The 16,687-nt window shown below is 35.4% G+C and overlaps 1 protein-coding gene across 3 annotated transcripts in view; it reads right to left on the bottom strand.

The window, feature by feature from the left end:
• The window catches only part of LOC128884762 (glutamate receptor ionotropic, NMDA 2B), a 365,676-nt gene that overhangs the window by 97,236 nt on the left and 251,753 nt on the right, over positions 1–16,687 (bottom strand). For 2 of the 3 annotated variants that reach the window (XM_054138368.1, XM_054138367.1), the window contains exon 1: positions 4,692–5,066. The exons of the other annotated variant lie outside the window; for it this stretch is intronic. In XM_054138368.1, coding sequence (XP_053994343.1) covers positions 4,692–5,004 — 313 coding nt within the window. In that variant the 5' untranslated portion in view covers positions 5,005–5,066. Of the gene's footprint in view, positions 1–4,691; positions 5,067–16,687 lie in introns of those variants that run through there. 3 annotated transcript variants of the gene reach the window in all.

Here is a 16,687-nt window from a genome sequence, read left to right as displayed (position 1 = left end):
TTAGTATAATAAGTATTGCAATAGCTATCGTAAGATATGGTCAAAATTCTCTTAGATAATATACCTCATATATTTCTGTAACCAAGCATTACAGCCACAGATCACAAGAGGACGTCGTTTATGTTGTGCGGAAGTGATTTGTATAACGCCAGGTGAATATTTATCGCTAGCTGCTTACATGTGGAATATGTGAGCTTCGAGTAAATACCAGAGTGACTTGGTTACGAAACGTGACTGGAGCGGATATTAAACTCCTGGACTAATTAACGCGGACGAACCGGGGGCATCTAGCAGGCAACTAGTCGATTAAAGCTTGGAGGAGTAATGAACGTTTCTAAAAATCTCGGAAAAAAGAAGCAGTCAGATTCACGGTGAGGTTCATCCATCGAGGAAAGTACTCTCAAATGAGAGGATATTTGGCTCTAGATTTAAATTAAATAACTCAGGAAGTCTTTCAATATTGTTCTTTTAATTTCCTAAGTATTCTTGAGAGTACGTTCAATTTATTATATATATGTAGAAACATATGGATAGTTAAATTCTACAAGCAGAACATATCTTTCGACTAATTAATATTAAGTTAGTATTGATTGAAAGTTCTGCTTATATTAATTTATTTTAATATGTTCTGCATCTACAGTTTAACCACGTGTATATCTTTAGGTATAAAGAATCAATTTTTGTACGAAACGTTTACATACAATCGATTATAGCTAATTCAATTATATTGTTTACATACTTATATAAAAGATTAATTTTCTTAAACTGTTCTCGATATAATCAAACCATACCTGCTAGTTTCTCACTTTTTGTGAAAAAACCAGGACCCATTCTTATTTCCGTGGTTTCACTTACAATAACATTTAATTAACGAGGTCCATATATCAGTCGCCAAGTAATTAATATAATTTCATTTTATAGACTTTAAACTAATAAATATTCATAAACTACTCGCAATAACTGCAGAATTGATCTTCTACAATTTGTCTTTCGCTGTAACTGTTTATATTTTTCTTTCCAAGGCAAAGATGCATAAAGAAGTAAATGTTTGCTTGTTTCTCACTGATTACAGTTGCTCACCATTTAGTCAAATGGTACCAATTATTATGGAAGTGTAAATGCAAGTGTGACATATAAATTAATTCTTCGAGTCATCCTAATCGACGGCCGCGTATATCGACAGTTTAATCCTAGAGACATTAATTAATATAATGAACTCAAAGTACCCGCAGAGGCAGCAACTCACTGCTGCGACAAAGGGGGTATCCATCAGGAGAGATTGGATTACTAACGGAATTGAACAGACGATCGTCGTACTGTTATGTTGTCGTATCCTTTACCTGGATGACCAATACCAACAATGGTGATATATTTATGTAGAATAAACTCCAGCCAAAGCTGGAGCTATCGACCATTGCATAGGGACATTAATTAATTAAAACTTCAAACAAAGATAATCTGAGCGATTGCTCGAGGGTTTAAAATATGTATAAACGTCCATAGAAATTCGTCGATCCTCAAGTTCGTTAAACAATGAAATATTGTGCGTAGAAATTAAATAACCATGATAAAAACATTTAGATATTTTCGTGATCCTCATATTAATCATATAATGAAATATTGCGTGTGGTCAAACAAAAATAATCTGAAATGATTGTTCGATGGTGAAAAAATTAGTATTTCCAAGCTCATTCGTGATCCTCATATTCGTTATATAATGATTGACCTTAACTGGTTTAATAAAGTGGTTTTCCAAAAGCGGTTTTATGAATTTCCTTTTCAATAATAAAGTACACCTGTCAGCGTGGTGGACATTTAAACGATATCGTATTGTGCGTTTAATTATAATCATGAATCCTGATATTAAAAAAAAAACGATATATTTCGTACCACTTGTGTTTTATTGACAAACAAAATCTCAAGTCCTTTTGGAGAACCCTTTATTTATTCCACAACCAAGCAATCATTTAAATTATCGAATTTCTTTCAGTCGATTGATAATATTTGACATTTCAATCGTGGAAAAATTTGAGAAAGTAAATGATATTCTACAGTTCGATAATCCTCAATGAGAATTAAACATGAAAATCAAATGGAACTTAATGGAATCCATAAATCGTTTATTTTCGATGTTCCATATTTAACTGCGATCCCCGTGTTACTATTTGATGGGCGTACGACCCGATATCTACATTTCCAGCAATCATTGAAGCGGTTGTCAGTTACTTCAATAGTGTCACGCTAACCAGGGTTACATTATACTACGTGAATATTCAGGAGTCGCTTGTTAACAATACATGTGGCAACATGAATGGTTCAGAGGTTGAACTTCAAAATGTAGGATAAAAATTTGATTTCTTAATCATTCTTTATAGATTGATAGTAAATAGAAATGATTAATTATTAATAAACGGCAAATAAATAATATTTTTTGTAGCAATGAAAAACTCTGAACGTATAGTAAAATAAATGAAAATAATTCCAGGGGATTCTTTTTTTATTGAATTGATTTTCTTTTGAAATTATATATGTGACGTATTTCAGCTTTTAAGAAAATTCCACTAATTCTACATAGTTTCGAACGTTTGCGAAATATTTAGATTTTCAATGAGTAATTGTACATTATACTGGCTATTCAATTAATCTAATTTTCATCAGATTTAATTGCAACTCAAAACTATAAAAAGTGTTGCATTTAATTAGAGACATTTCGATAATTTATTTATGATTTTCTTCAGTGTTTCGGATTATTCAATTTAGTAAGACAAAAAGCAGCCGTAAATGCTGTATAAAACAATAATTAAAGAATAACGTTGCTACTTATAACAATGTCTGGTTTTTCAAACAAACATTTTAAAAACTGTGCAAATGAAAGAAACCTGAATAGGACAGATTAAGTCTGCTCGACGAAATATGTATATTATTTAATTCCTATAATTTTCATAACTTCGCGAATAGAATTTTGAAGAATCAAACACCTAATTAAACACTAATTAAAGAAAATTTATGTTGTGAACAAACTTTGAAACACTGAAGAGAACCAGAAATACATGGTGTAAGCTTCAGTATCAATTCATATAATCATTTCCAAGTGCATAAATATTTTCCAAGGTAAGCATCTAAACTTCTGAGGTTAATTATTTCAAGAGAAAGTCGAACTGTTCTGGTACGTCGAAAATAAAGTCACATAAGCGAGTAAGCGGAATTGAAGAAGAATATTCGTCACTCGAAGCTTCGCGTTTTCAAGTCACGTCCCTTATTGGCAAGCTGACATACATACACATGCATTCACACTGAGTCGCACACGTGAAGTTGGTGAAGTCATCATGAACCTTTGCGGGTGAAACGTTAAGCCGCACATATTGACCACACAGAAGACATTCGGAGGAACGTGTCCCCAGGACGTTAATTTCGACGTTCAGGGGGAAGGAAGAAAATGTATCCTTTCTGCGAATGGTACGTGTATATGTGTGCGTTGCTAAGAGACATACGGGAAAAGTGGCAATATTCTTTTGTTTTCAGGATGAGCGAGCAAGTACAGCGCAATTTTGTCGAGCTCAACGTGGCATGAGAGTTTCATGACTTTTAAGAATGAACCGACTGACGCTAATCTGTCCGTTTAATTTTCTTGAGAAAAATATTCTTATCAAAAGAGCAGTACTACAGAGTTTCACAATAGCTTGTATTATCTCCTTGTAAATCCTAATTTAACGAGTCTTCTTTTCTATATTTTTATGACAATAGAAGCTCATAACATTTCGTAGACTGTTTCAAATTAATTTGTAGTCAATTGGAAGCATTTGTCGTTGTCTCGATTTTGTAATTTGAGTTTATTTTGTATAGAGTTTAAAATTAAAATATATTTGTTCGTCGATTGAAAGTATCTACTTCGTTGAAGAAAATGATGTGTGTTTCCTTGTATTTTTTAAATCAATTCATCATTTATATTTTTCATTACGTTAGGTACTTATAATTTATGGTACTCTAATCTGAATTGTGTAGAATACAACTTGAATTTTCAATCGACATTGCAAAATTTATAGATGTGTGTTTTTTTTAATATTTCTCGCAAACAAGATACATTCGTGCATTTATTATATAGGTGTCTATTTGATTTAAAAAATCAATAAGTCATCAGAGGACTGATTCTTAAATCTATTGTCAGGTGTAAAGTGTTCTGTGATTAAAATAAAGAAATACTGACCTAATATGGACATCTACATTTTTTAAACAAATTTATAAATTATATGTTTTCACTTGAATTACAGAAAATATAGGTTGATTTATATTGTTATTACAAATAAAATATACTATACTATATACGTAAACCATATAGTAAACATTAGAATAGTATATATTATATAGTATATGTTAGAATATAAAAAAATTAACTCCACGAAGGAATGTACCTGCATCATAAACATTTCATGAGATATACCTAAAGTAATTCCCCTGAAAAACACTTATCCCACGTGTTCATTTTATGCCTTTGCTAATCGAGGAGTCGAAATGACAAGTGACGTAAATGCCAACAAATAAAGACTTACTTTTCACTGAAAAAAAATTGTACATGAAGTATTAAAACATCCCTTCTCCTCCTTGAGAATCAACATATCGAATTCCAGTCTCGTGAGACTCACCCTCGAGTAGCCAGAGCTGACAGTTTTCCTTATTTTATTTATTTTAAATACCTGTTGGACTCGGCGCGAGCTTCATCAAGACCAACTTGACCTGGTGCTGCGTGAAGTTGTATTTATCCAGGAAGAGGAATTTCACCTTCATCATCGGCCGGGCCTTGTGCAGACTGCTGGTAGCAGTCCTCACGGCCTTCATGTACTCGCGAACGGCGAAGTTGCTGTACGGCATCAGTAACCCGATGGTCAACTCGGGTTTCGATCCATTGCGACCTCTCGATGATTCATGACCCTCCCCAATCATCGACCTCCACCCGCAACTAGTGGAGACCACGAGCGTACCGAGGACCAAGAAGACCTCGACTCGCATCTTTCCTCCTCTTCTTCGTCCCTCAGCCTTGTTTCAGTTACATCAGCGATCCTCACGACCAAACAACCGAAGCAACCATTTTCCGTTTGTCTGCGCGACTCGACGACTTTAACCACGGACCGACGACATGATCTTTCAGCATAATCTTAGGCCTAATATAAAGCAATTATCTACTCGACCAACTGGCGGGACGTTCGAGAATCACCAAGATGAAAGAAAAAGATCGATGGAATCTTCAATTTAGTCTGGTCATCGTAGTGGATGCTCTGGAATCTCCAGAGTCCTTTAAATCCTTTTTTCGTATGGATGAAGGGACCATTCAAATTAAAAGTAATCAACGAGTATAGCAAGACACAGAATTTGCAAATTTCCTCCGTATTCGGAGAACTGATGGCGCTACCATTGTAGCTCGTTTAAAGTCTCCAAAGTCGTCTCACGTCGCTGAAAGAACCATTTAGATTAAGAGTAACCGACGAGCATGGAGAGTCGTATAGCTTTGGGAGAGTTTACAAATTTGTTTCGCGTTCTAACGATTCAACTGTCATTAGAGTAAAGTTCTCGTAGTCTTCTGAGTCCTCTTCTTTAGGTTAAGAGTAATCAATGAATTTAGTAGAACAGTTCCATAGCTTCGAGACAGTTTAACAATATATTTTGGCATTCCAGCCATTCAATGCAACAACGACGAGGGTGTATAGGGGTTAAAATTATTGCGATTGTTTCTACTATATGCGTATCTAGGGTAATGTTTCAAATTCTAATGCGTCGAACTTGCCGAATATGCATTGTTTGATTCGTGTTTCTTGTGCGTCATCCTTTGAACACCAACGGTGCCTGGGTTATCGAAGGTCGTCGTTGAATAATTCCACGAACGTATTGCACGAGACGATAAGACACTGTTAACTTGGAGATTCTCTCTTGCGTGTACTTATTCAGGTGACTATCTAAATAACAATTTCTATGTTTCGAGGGAGGAAGACAACGGTTGATTTCACGGTTCCGTGACAATTATTTGCTGGATACACGCGTAGAACTCGGGGTTCGCTGAAAGTGGCTGCGTTTTTGCCTGTTTCGTTCGATCGAGCGAGGTAACTAATGTTTCGGAAGACACTGTAAAAGAAAATTACATATTTCTTATATCTCCGTTGCGTTGGTGACTATTGACGGTCGGTTGGAGCCTCGAATAATTCGTTGAGGGATACGAAAAGCGTGTTTATTCGGATATCATGATTTAACGACGACTGGATGTGCTTAAAAATGGGGAAATATTATATTGATTGGTTAGCGAAAGATTCACGATGTGTGTTTTAGATCTTTTAGATATATTAGAAGTGTATTTGATTGTATGATATGATTATTAAGTGTATACACTATTACATGTAATACATTTATGAAGTGTGCAATATGATTATAATATAATTAATTATTTTTATTATAATTATAATCATATTAGATTTGTATTCCAATTACGTTATAATCATAATAAGTAAGATATTGTTCTAACAAGGACTAAGATTAAAAAGTCGTGGAGACTTAAAACGATTGTTAAAAACAAATTCTTTCATTTCTTGATCAATTCAAGTGAATTCATTTATAAATACGTAGCAAAGACACTATCGGATTGAATTACAAGAAAAAAAATCGTATAATTGTAATCAGGAAATATAGCAAAACGAGTACATAACTATAAAATGCCATTTATATTACAAACTATAAAAGTAGAGTCAACAAAGTCTAAATATACAAATAGTGTGGAACAGATCCAATTTACATAACTTATAAAAAATATTTGTGTTAATATGATCACCACCCATCCCTATTAAAAAATCAAATTTGAAAACTCCTTTCCAAGAACTCTTCGTTTTATTTCCTATTTCATACCCAAGAAAGAACTAACTAAACTTCGAAAGAATGAATTTCTTCAATTCCTTCTACGGTTTCCCTCAAAAATCGATAGCGAGTTACGACTGGAGTCTCTTCACTGCGTGGATTCCGGAAATTCACGGAGTCGAGGTCGGTTAGGAGAGCTCAACGATCGCGTTTCCTGGGTAACAACTGAAAATACGATTCGAAATCGAAGGAAACTCATTATGAATGCTCGGTGGAAAGTTTCGCCCCGTACAAACGGCCGTGTCTCTCGCGGAACGTTGATAAGATTGGCTGGAAGTAATTACGGGGCCCTCAATTATGCCGACGCCCGATAATTTCGTGCGAGGATCTGGAGCGTCAGAATCACAACGAAGCTAATTATTGAGATTTTCGTCAGACTGGTTGACAGGGTCCGCCGTCCCGTGTAATTCTGCATTAATTGGTAATTACTGAAATCTATCAAGCGGATGACGCTTAAGACCGCTCTCTTGCGGTCCTTTCCTTTTTAACTTGTGACAAACTTTGAGTCTCGATCGCCTGCTCTTTTGCTGTGACACCCTGTACATTTGTTAGGTGGGTAATCCACTATTTGAAGACATTGAATTAATTTACGTGTTAAATTAATGTGTGCTTGCAACCACTGAGTACTTTCTGTGTAAAAGAGGTGTAAAATAATGAACACACAAATTTAGATAATTGAGCGAATAGATAGAAGCAGTAAAAATATGTTTAATGAATGTATGATGGTTATGAGTAGACCGCGGATCTTTATGCAAAATAAAATCTTCGCGAACATACTTACAAAAATTGAACTTAAATAGGAATTTATTTTATTCTGCAAATATTATAACATGAACTTTACTTTCAATCTTTTTTATATTCTTGCATATTGTTTTTATTTTGTAATTTCTTGCACAATCAAATTTTCTATAAATGCATAAAGATCAGCAGTCTAGTTATGAGGATCGATTTGTTTTATTTTGAGACGAGCGATATATTCGCCATCTGTGCATTTTTATTTTATTTATTATTCCGTTGATTAAACAGGGCTCCTTCGAATCTTCTAACTTTTTCCTCTAAGATTTTTTTGTATCCACGATAGTTTAGGCATTATCACTCTGCACAGTTTAGCTCCCTTACCCTGTATAGTAATACTTAGCATTCACTTAAATATTAATAACAATCACGGTTCAGAATAAGTATTCCTTGAAGACATTAATCGTTGAAAATGTTTCTACATTTCGATATTTATTGATTTGAATAATTAAAAATTAATTTCTGACAATAGTTAAATTAATTATTAACAATACTAGTTGAGGCAATTCCGGAGAATTTGACTTTACTATAATCAATATTTCGCCAATTATTTTCGAAATAGGTCCAACGAACCCCTCGAATCGACCGTTATTGTTCACCCTTCCCCCTTTATTCATCAACAAGCTACCCGTGAGTCTTTGACTTAAGTGTTTACGTAAGTATCACTCCAAGTATGAGCGGGGTTCGTATCTCGTATGTATAATATATCGATTAGTATAATGATATTAATATTTCGTTTCGCATAAGCGCATACAACCTTTGCGAAATTATTCAGCATTTAACGTATTTGTTTGCACTAAAAATGAATAAAATCCGCAGTCCAATCATCATATTTCAGATTGCCAATTTTCCTCGCGCAAACAACAGATCGAGACCTGTTTATCTTCCATTCGTGCATAGAAATTTTCATCTGGATAAGAATTTCGCCCGTTTCCGCGCGACAGCTTCCCCACGGGGGAGCCTATTTCACTTGTCGGAGAAGGCGAGTGTAAATATATCGAAAATGCCAGTCACGTGGAAAATTTACATGGGCCATCAGCGTGTGCCGTATCACCAGCTACGCCCCTCCGAGGCGTCACCTAACTTGTTTACGAGTACAGTTAAATTTATTCGCGAAATTCTCGTTGAAAACGGGGATCCGGCGTACTCAATTTTAAACCAACGGCGTTCCCACGGATTCAATTCGACTTGGGTTTCGCGATAATGGATCGCCGCGGAACACCGTGACTCGTTATTGGTGTGCAACTGTATCGCGCCACGCTGTGACCTACAAATTCGTTAGGTTGCTTTTTCTAGGGCTCTAATTGTTAAGGATTGAATTAAACTTGGCGACAACGTTCGAATTCGTTCCAACGCTTTTGTTCGAAATACAGGGAAAATTTCATCCACCCTGGAAACCCCATTTTCGCGAAAGGAGGAACGAAGGACTGCATAATTTATTTCGTCGCGGGGCACGAGGTATAGGGGATGGGTAAATTTTCTTCTCTATGTAAAAATTTCGATTAACGATGGAAAGATAAACCTTTCGTTCTTTGGTTGAATATATATTACAGTTTGAATTGTAAAATGAAGATATGATTAGAAACATCTTTTGGACCTAAGAATGAATAGGAAAGATATATTTTATAAATTATTATAATTAAAGTGGAGATTTTATGCATTTATAATACGAGGAAGGAGATATGTGCTAGGCATAATCAAATGGTATATTCACTTATTCAAAATGAAATATTAATATTTTTATATTAATTAGTAGAATATATTCTACATGTATTATGTATATTGTCTTTATGTTTTATTTACAAAATTTACAGGAATTTGAAGTTATTCTTATAATTTTATTTTAAGTAACCAACATCCCTATTTTTTAATTCAGCTAAAACAAATGAAATACAAACGATAATTTTGTTGCAGTAATTTTTACTGCTTCGTTTTAAATAGACAATCTCTTTAAGATGGTAAAGTTAGGTGATTCATTCTGCATATTGATTACTAAACTAAGCGTAAGTTTTTACGCCCTTATCAAGCTCACGAAAGAATATCCTACATACAATCTTAAACAAGCACTTTCATTCATATTCTATTTACTAATTTCATATAGTATTATATATTTCATTTCAAAACTGTCTAATTCTGTCAAAAATATTGAAATAAAAATAGTAAAATAAATCATCTAACCAGTTCACAGTGATAAAATCAAGCTTCTCATCCCTACGCATTAACCACCGAATAGAAAGACTAGTTTCCTTTCACACTTTCATCCAGGTAGCCCACTAAACCAAAAAGCATCCCACTGGCAACCTCATTCTCTAATTTTGTTGATCGTTGTAACAAAGTCGAATCCAGATCAGCGCGCCGAGGGAGGAACGATAAAGACCAGCTGCAGAGAAAGCAGTGGCTTTGTAACTCGAGTTTACGAGCGTACGCGAACTTCGTTCTAAAAAGGACTGTTTAACCCAAGGAACCTAAATAATGAAGGAAAACGGTATCACGACTTGCCTCTACTGAAACAAAAGTATTCCGCTTGGGTACCGAACAGGGGCGGGAGAGGGCTGAGTTAAGACAAATACCGTAAATGAAAATTGTATGCCTTGTATAAAGCTCATCCGGGTTTACAGCTGGCGGACTGACGTTAACACGACGGGGCTCGGTATCAAGGATATCCCGGAGTCTGTTTGCTTGAAACTCAGACAAGTTTCCTGGGGACGTACTCGAGGAATTGCCAATGGAGACCCCGGAGGCTGGGCGGAGAAAGATAGCGAGCTGAAGTTCGCTAAGAAGCTGGGTTCCGCTTGGGACGTTCTAGCTCTGCGATTACAACTCGTAGTTGACATGGTCAGTGGAATTAGTATTGGGCATTCTAGTTTGGGATTTGCGAATAATTATTTTGGTTTGCTGGGCCTTAAGTATATTAAAGGATTTTGGTAAAATGTTCACACATAATGGAATATTTCAAAAATATGTTTAACCCATTGACTGCCAGGCAAAAAAGCATTTTACCTCGGGCCCCCAGATGTAATACAGATATGTAATCTATGTTGCTATTTTAATAATACAAAGTGATATTAAATTTGTTGTTTTAAAAAGAAAATTTACGATCTTTTTTTGCATTAAATTCGTAGCTCAAAAGACTATAAACTTATCCCTTGAGTAATTGCAATCAATTTGAAGTACGAGACATCTTGTAGTTGGTAGTGAATGGGTTAATATAATCTTCGGGTATTCTTTGGTAAATCCATTTGTTTCTTTATTTCATTTTTAGGAGTACGTATTTTCTAATTGAAGAACATTTACTTTCAGGTATATATATTATTTGTTTAATTTTCAAGTAATATCTCCTTGCATAACGTTCATAATTATTTATCAATGCGTTTTTGTTCACCTTTACACTATACCTAATTTTTACTGCCATACACAATTGTATTGTACACATTTTATATTATACAAATAGGTATTATACATTTCTATATTTGGACAACTCTAACTGCAATCTGTTTTGTTATTTTTCGCTAACAGTCAAAAAACTATATCTACACTAATGCAAACAATTAGCGGGACACTTTTTCAAACCGCTGTAACTATGGGAGTTTTCAACCGATTCAAGTGAAACTGCATGAGGAGTACTTTTGAAGTATCCCCTAGGCGTGTGTAAAGTTGCATTGGCGAGGGTTGACGCGAAGGGGTTAATTCACCCCCCCCCCCAAGGGGAGGGTATAGAAAAACGCCTCTTTCAAATAGGCCAGGGATGACGGAAGGGGTTGAAAAATTAAAAAAAACCTTTGGGGCGACTATCCTTGATACCCTCTACAAAATGCACCCCTTGAAATCCCTCTCGGACAAACCCACCCCCCACAACCTCCCACCCCCTCTAAAATCCACAATTTTTGGACGACGGTCTCGATTTTGAACTCAATGCATTTTCTGAAATCCCTTGATCCAGAAAATGCCATCATCCATACCGTGCACTCCATAGGCACCCCTTGGAGGGTGGAACAGCTCGCGAATTTTCAACCCCCTTCGTAAGGGAGCACTTCCACACATCGGAGAACAAGTAAATTCACAATGTTTGTTCTCGATACGTTAAGGATGAATGCCGAAAAGGTCCCGTTTCGAAAACTGCCCCCGGAGCTGAAGGGGGGAGGGCAGAGGTAGGGGTGGTCCACCCCCAAGTGTAAGGGTTGGAACGTTGTTTCGTTGCGTGGATTACATGTCCAACGGTCCAGGGCATCGGGGTGACATAGTTTTGATGTCTTTTTCCCGCGTAAATGGCAATAAAATACGAAAATGTCGATTTTTTTTAAAAACTCGCTTCCAACATCAAGCCCATCTGCAGGGTGAACGAGTAACCTTACGTCAACGCCGTTCGTGGATTCGAACGCGCGAATGCTTTATTAACAGATCGCCAAAAAATCAGATTTTTTTAATCACGCTTTCGTTGTTAAATCGAAGCAGATTTGAAAGAGTAGTAAGTGGGCCGGGCGTAGCCGGCATGCAGAAGTGGAGCGAGGGCCTGCAGCCGTACGTGGTCAGACCATGTTAAATTGGAGTCCGGTATGGTCTGACCACATACGGCTGCAGGGTCTCGGGTCAAAGCGGTTCAATCGCTCCGTGAGACACTTCAGTTTCTCGAACGTGCATGGTCGCTTCTAATTATTCGATTGGCTTTGTGCGCCAAGAAAAGCGAGCACTCCATTCTTAGATGAAAGGTGTCCAGTGTTGTTTACAATGTAACGACACAAAGCCCAGTACTTCTGGGACTAACAAAGCGAGTAACTTACAGAATCACTCCTTACAGTCTTACAATTACTCTACTGAGAATTAATTAGTTACTCGATATTTCAAGCGGGATTCAAATGTTTATTTCATTTAAATTGATTGTACTGTATTTGCTACTTTATTGTGTTCTATATTTTACATAACTATGTTTGCTATTTTAATATATTTTATATTCTTTTACTGTATTTGATATTTTATTATATTCAGAATCATATATTATATTTGATCATACTTCAAGTCAGAAACTCGGCTTTACACTTTACATTTTTTATTTCTTTCCAATATTTTAATTTTCTTCTATGCTTTGTTTGTTACGACTGATAAAGACATTGCAATCATTTAATTATATTTTTAACCGACTTCAAAAAAAAGGAGGTTATTCAATTCGACATGTATATTTTCTTTTCATTTTATATACTATTTAACTGTATTTGATTTTTCACTACATTCTATATCTTATATTTCATTTCGTTTTGAATCAGCAACTCACTTCTAGACTCTACGTTTTTTATTTTGTATCAATATTTTTAATTTCTTCTTTACTTTGTTCGTTACGACTAATATAAACTTTCATTAATAAAATCAAACAAATCCAATATTAATACTATAGGTTTCGGCCAAGTAATGAACAATCATGTGCCCAGGATCGCACATTCCATGCCAGTAAACGAAATCCCCCCAGGCTGGGGCTGCAAAACACAATTTCCCTAGGATAGATCAGGTTCGATCTATCCACGTTCGGGTAAAGTGCCGATAACACGATTCGTGGAAATATCCCCGGTATCGTTGATACCCGGGCAGGAATCTCGTCTGACGGCCGGCTGCTCGACGTTTTCGACTTCCCGTCAGGATTATCGGATAAAACGCGACCCTGTGTCGAGGAAACCGGCGAAGTGCGACCTCGAAAGGGCTAGTCCCGTTTTATTTACACCGCGGTCCGAGGTAAATTATACAGACGGTGATGGAAGTTGGATCAAACTTCTGTCAACTCTGATTCTGGGTTAAACCTCTGATGGTGTTGTACTAAACTTCTGCAGGAAGAAATAATTTGGGAGAAAACGTCCTTGATACTGATGGAGACTATAATTGGAAGAGGAATTTCAAGTTCTTGATGAATTGTACAAGAAATGGGTACCTAGTTACTGTCAAATTGAGCACTGTGAATAAACAACCAATAACACAGTTGATAAATTTTAGTAAGTAGACACAGAAGTTAAAAAGCCTAATAATAAGTTCCCGGTACATAGACTGTTAATATCTTGGATGTCTTCTGTTGTTTGAGAATGTATACGTGCAAACTTAAAAGAGCATTTTTATAATCAGCACATTTTAATAAGATTTCTTATCAGTTTATCACACTTGTTTCACACACAAATAAATGTGATTGAAACATCGTACAAGTTCAGCATTACGAACGTGATGATGTATTTTACGAACGTTGTGAAATTTCTATACTTCGTTAATTAATTATAGCAAAATTTCTGGGCGATAATATTCTGGAACGTTTGAACAAAGTGATTCAGAATTCCATTCAAACGGTACACTATGTATTCGATGAACGCATTTATACTCTGACAACGTCAATTCGTTCGATCTCGCGTTCATGTCAGGAGTATTGATAGAAGCTAAGGTACGTGCTATCGGCAACAGAATTAGATAGAATATGAAAAGTACGTGTCTAGAAATATGATACCAAAAAGTTGGTATGTCTGGAATGATAATATTACCAAATTTTTCGATGTGTATTATTTTCAAGGTAAAAATATTCAATGAAGAAACGTAGCTGTTCTAATTCTCAGAAAATACTGGAGAGAACAGAAATGATAAAAGGATGCATTACTATCCAAAAATTAAGTTGGCCACGGTTGGATTTTATTTAAATGATCATTTTATAATTTCAGTTAATCAACGAAAAAATAATATAGGACGTACAGTCGATATCATAGCTATCTAAGAATAAATAGAAACGAGGATTCAAATCCATTTATTGAAAACCTCAAGTACGCTTAGTAGTAAATGTTATTGAGAATCAGATATTTGAAGAAATTGATACAGGATAAATAGAATACTATTCTACTGAATATATGAAGTTCGTAATAGAAATGAAAACGTTATTGCAAAAGGAATACATGAATCAAAACAGAAATGAAATATTAAAGAGCAGTTGTTTGCAATGACTGCAGTTTATATTACTTTCCTATTAATTTTGCCCTATAGGAGAAAAAATTATTAGTTTTTTCATGTTTACACACGTATCTTAACATTTGAACAGCAACTTAATATGCTCCATAAAGACTACTATCTAAAAATTATTATTTGGACAGTATTCGATATGTCCTCTGAAGATTATTACTGAAAGTTCATTATCCAGTTATTTAAGCTATCTGTTTAAATATTTACAAATTATATGTAACATCATCTCAGTTACGAATGCGTTATTGATTCATTGTGAGGCTACCAAATCGTGTAATTAGGGATCATGCGAAATATATGTCGGATCTGGTTACGCATGTAATCAATTTCTCGAGAAATACGATTTTCCAGTCCAAACAGAGGCTACTTGCTCCAAACGCGATAAGTTTGTTCCGGTAATTGGAAATAGGATTGTCGACGTGACATTTGCAAATTAAACATTACGAATCGATAACTCACGAACAGGTGGTCATAGCGATACTTGCATCGGACAGAGAAATCTTTCACTCTCAGTCGTCGAATCCTTTGGAAGAGAAATGGAGTCGTTGCTCACGTTTCTGGCTCTCTATTTTGACAGCTGCTGCATTCATATTTCATGGATTCGGCTTTGCATTGCATTGCGTCAGATTATTCGGCGGTTTTGTAAGCTTCGGATACCCACCCTCGAAATACTTTCAAAACAAGCACCGGGGTATTCCGTATTATAATTTATTTAAACTAATACCCACATTTTAATTTATTTAAATTCGTACCTGCATTTTAATTTATTCAAATTAGTACTTATGCTTAAAATTATTTTATGGATTCACTTATTAATGATGTAAGGAATACTAATATTGACTGTAGGTATGTCGTTTCGATGTAATAATTGTATTAAGATTTATGGTATTTTTCAGTGTTAATTATTAATTTATTCATAGCCATAATGTAATCAAGAGAATGCAGTTTTATAGATGTATAGTCATCTTTTGTATAAATTAAATTTGTTAATATGTTGATTTTGTTAAATACGAATAATAAAGTTTATTTTTAGATAAAGGAGTTTCCAAAAAGGGCTTCATAATTTCTTTTCTTATGAACTCAAGTTCAACCATCAACATGAACTCGACTTAGACTACTTAAGGGGGTATCCTGAATTAGGAGGTCTAAAAAAAGCGGTTCTTCGTGAATTTTTTTAGGGCGGAAAAAATAATTCATTCTATACAACTTTTTATCCTATTTTCATACATATTTGAGTAGTCTGTACAAATTTTTTCAACAAAAAATATTCAAATTGAGTCGATTGCGACGCACATTTGTAGAGCACCTCACAATTAAAACCTCCTGTCGGCGGGAAAGATGCAGGTCGTAATTCTGGTTTACGGTATTTCTCCCGTAAAAATTGTGAAATGTGAAATTACTACAAGTTTGAAAAAAAGAACTAGTTCTTTGGGTGAAAAAAATCACTTTAACTTGATAAAAAAGTTGTTTACAATTTTTTTTTGTATGAATTTTCTTAGTTCACATAGAAGAAAAATGTATGAAAATGAAAACTTCTTGTGGTGTTTTTGTGTCAAACCAGAATTACGACCTGCATCTTTCCCGCCGATAGGAGGTTTTAATTGTGAGGTGCTCTACAAATGTGCGTCGCAATCGACTCAATTTGAATATTTTTTGTTGAAAAAATTTGTACAGACTACTCACATATGTATGAAAATAGGATGAAAAGTTGTATAGAATTAATTATTTTTTTCCGCCCTAAAAAAATTCACGAAGAACCGCTTTTTTTAGACCTCCTAATTCAGGATACCCCCTTAAAAGGCACATCATGCAAGGTCAACCAATAATACACCACCGAATTCAATTTCCCTGCAGGAAAATGACACAGCCACGTCATTCGAACGCCGAAGATGCCCCTCGGCGCGCAATTTCCCGTCGTGGCCGCAATTCCTTTCACTAACAATAAGGACATACAAGAGGGGCCAGCTTCCTGCGCTTTATCGGCCACAATAGATCTCAATTGAATCCACCCTAAATCTCTAAATTGTCCGTC

Source organism: Hylaeus volcanicus, chromosome 2 (genome assembly GCF_026283585.1).
Source record: "Hylaeus volcanicus isolate JK05 chromosome 2, UHH_iyHylVolc1.0_haploid, whole genome shotgun sequence".
Lineage (NCBI taxonomy): Eukaryota > Metazoa > Arthropoda > Insecta > Hymenoptera > Colletidae > Hylaeus > Hylaeus volcanicus.
Note: the sequence above shows the minus strand (reverse complement) of the source record. Positions and strands in the feature narration are given on the sequence as shown.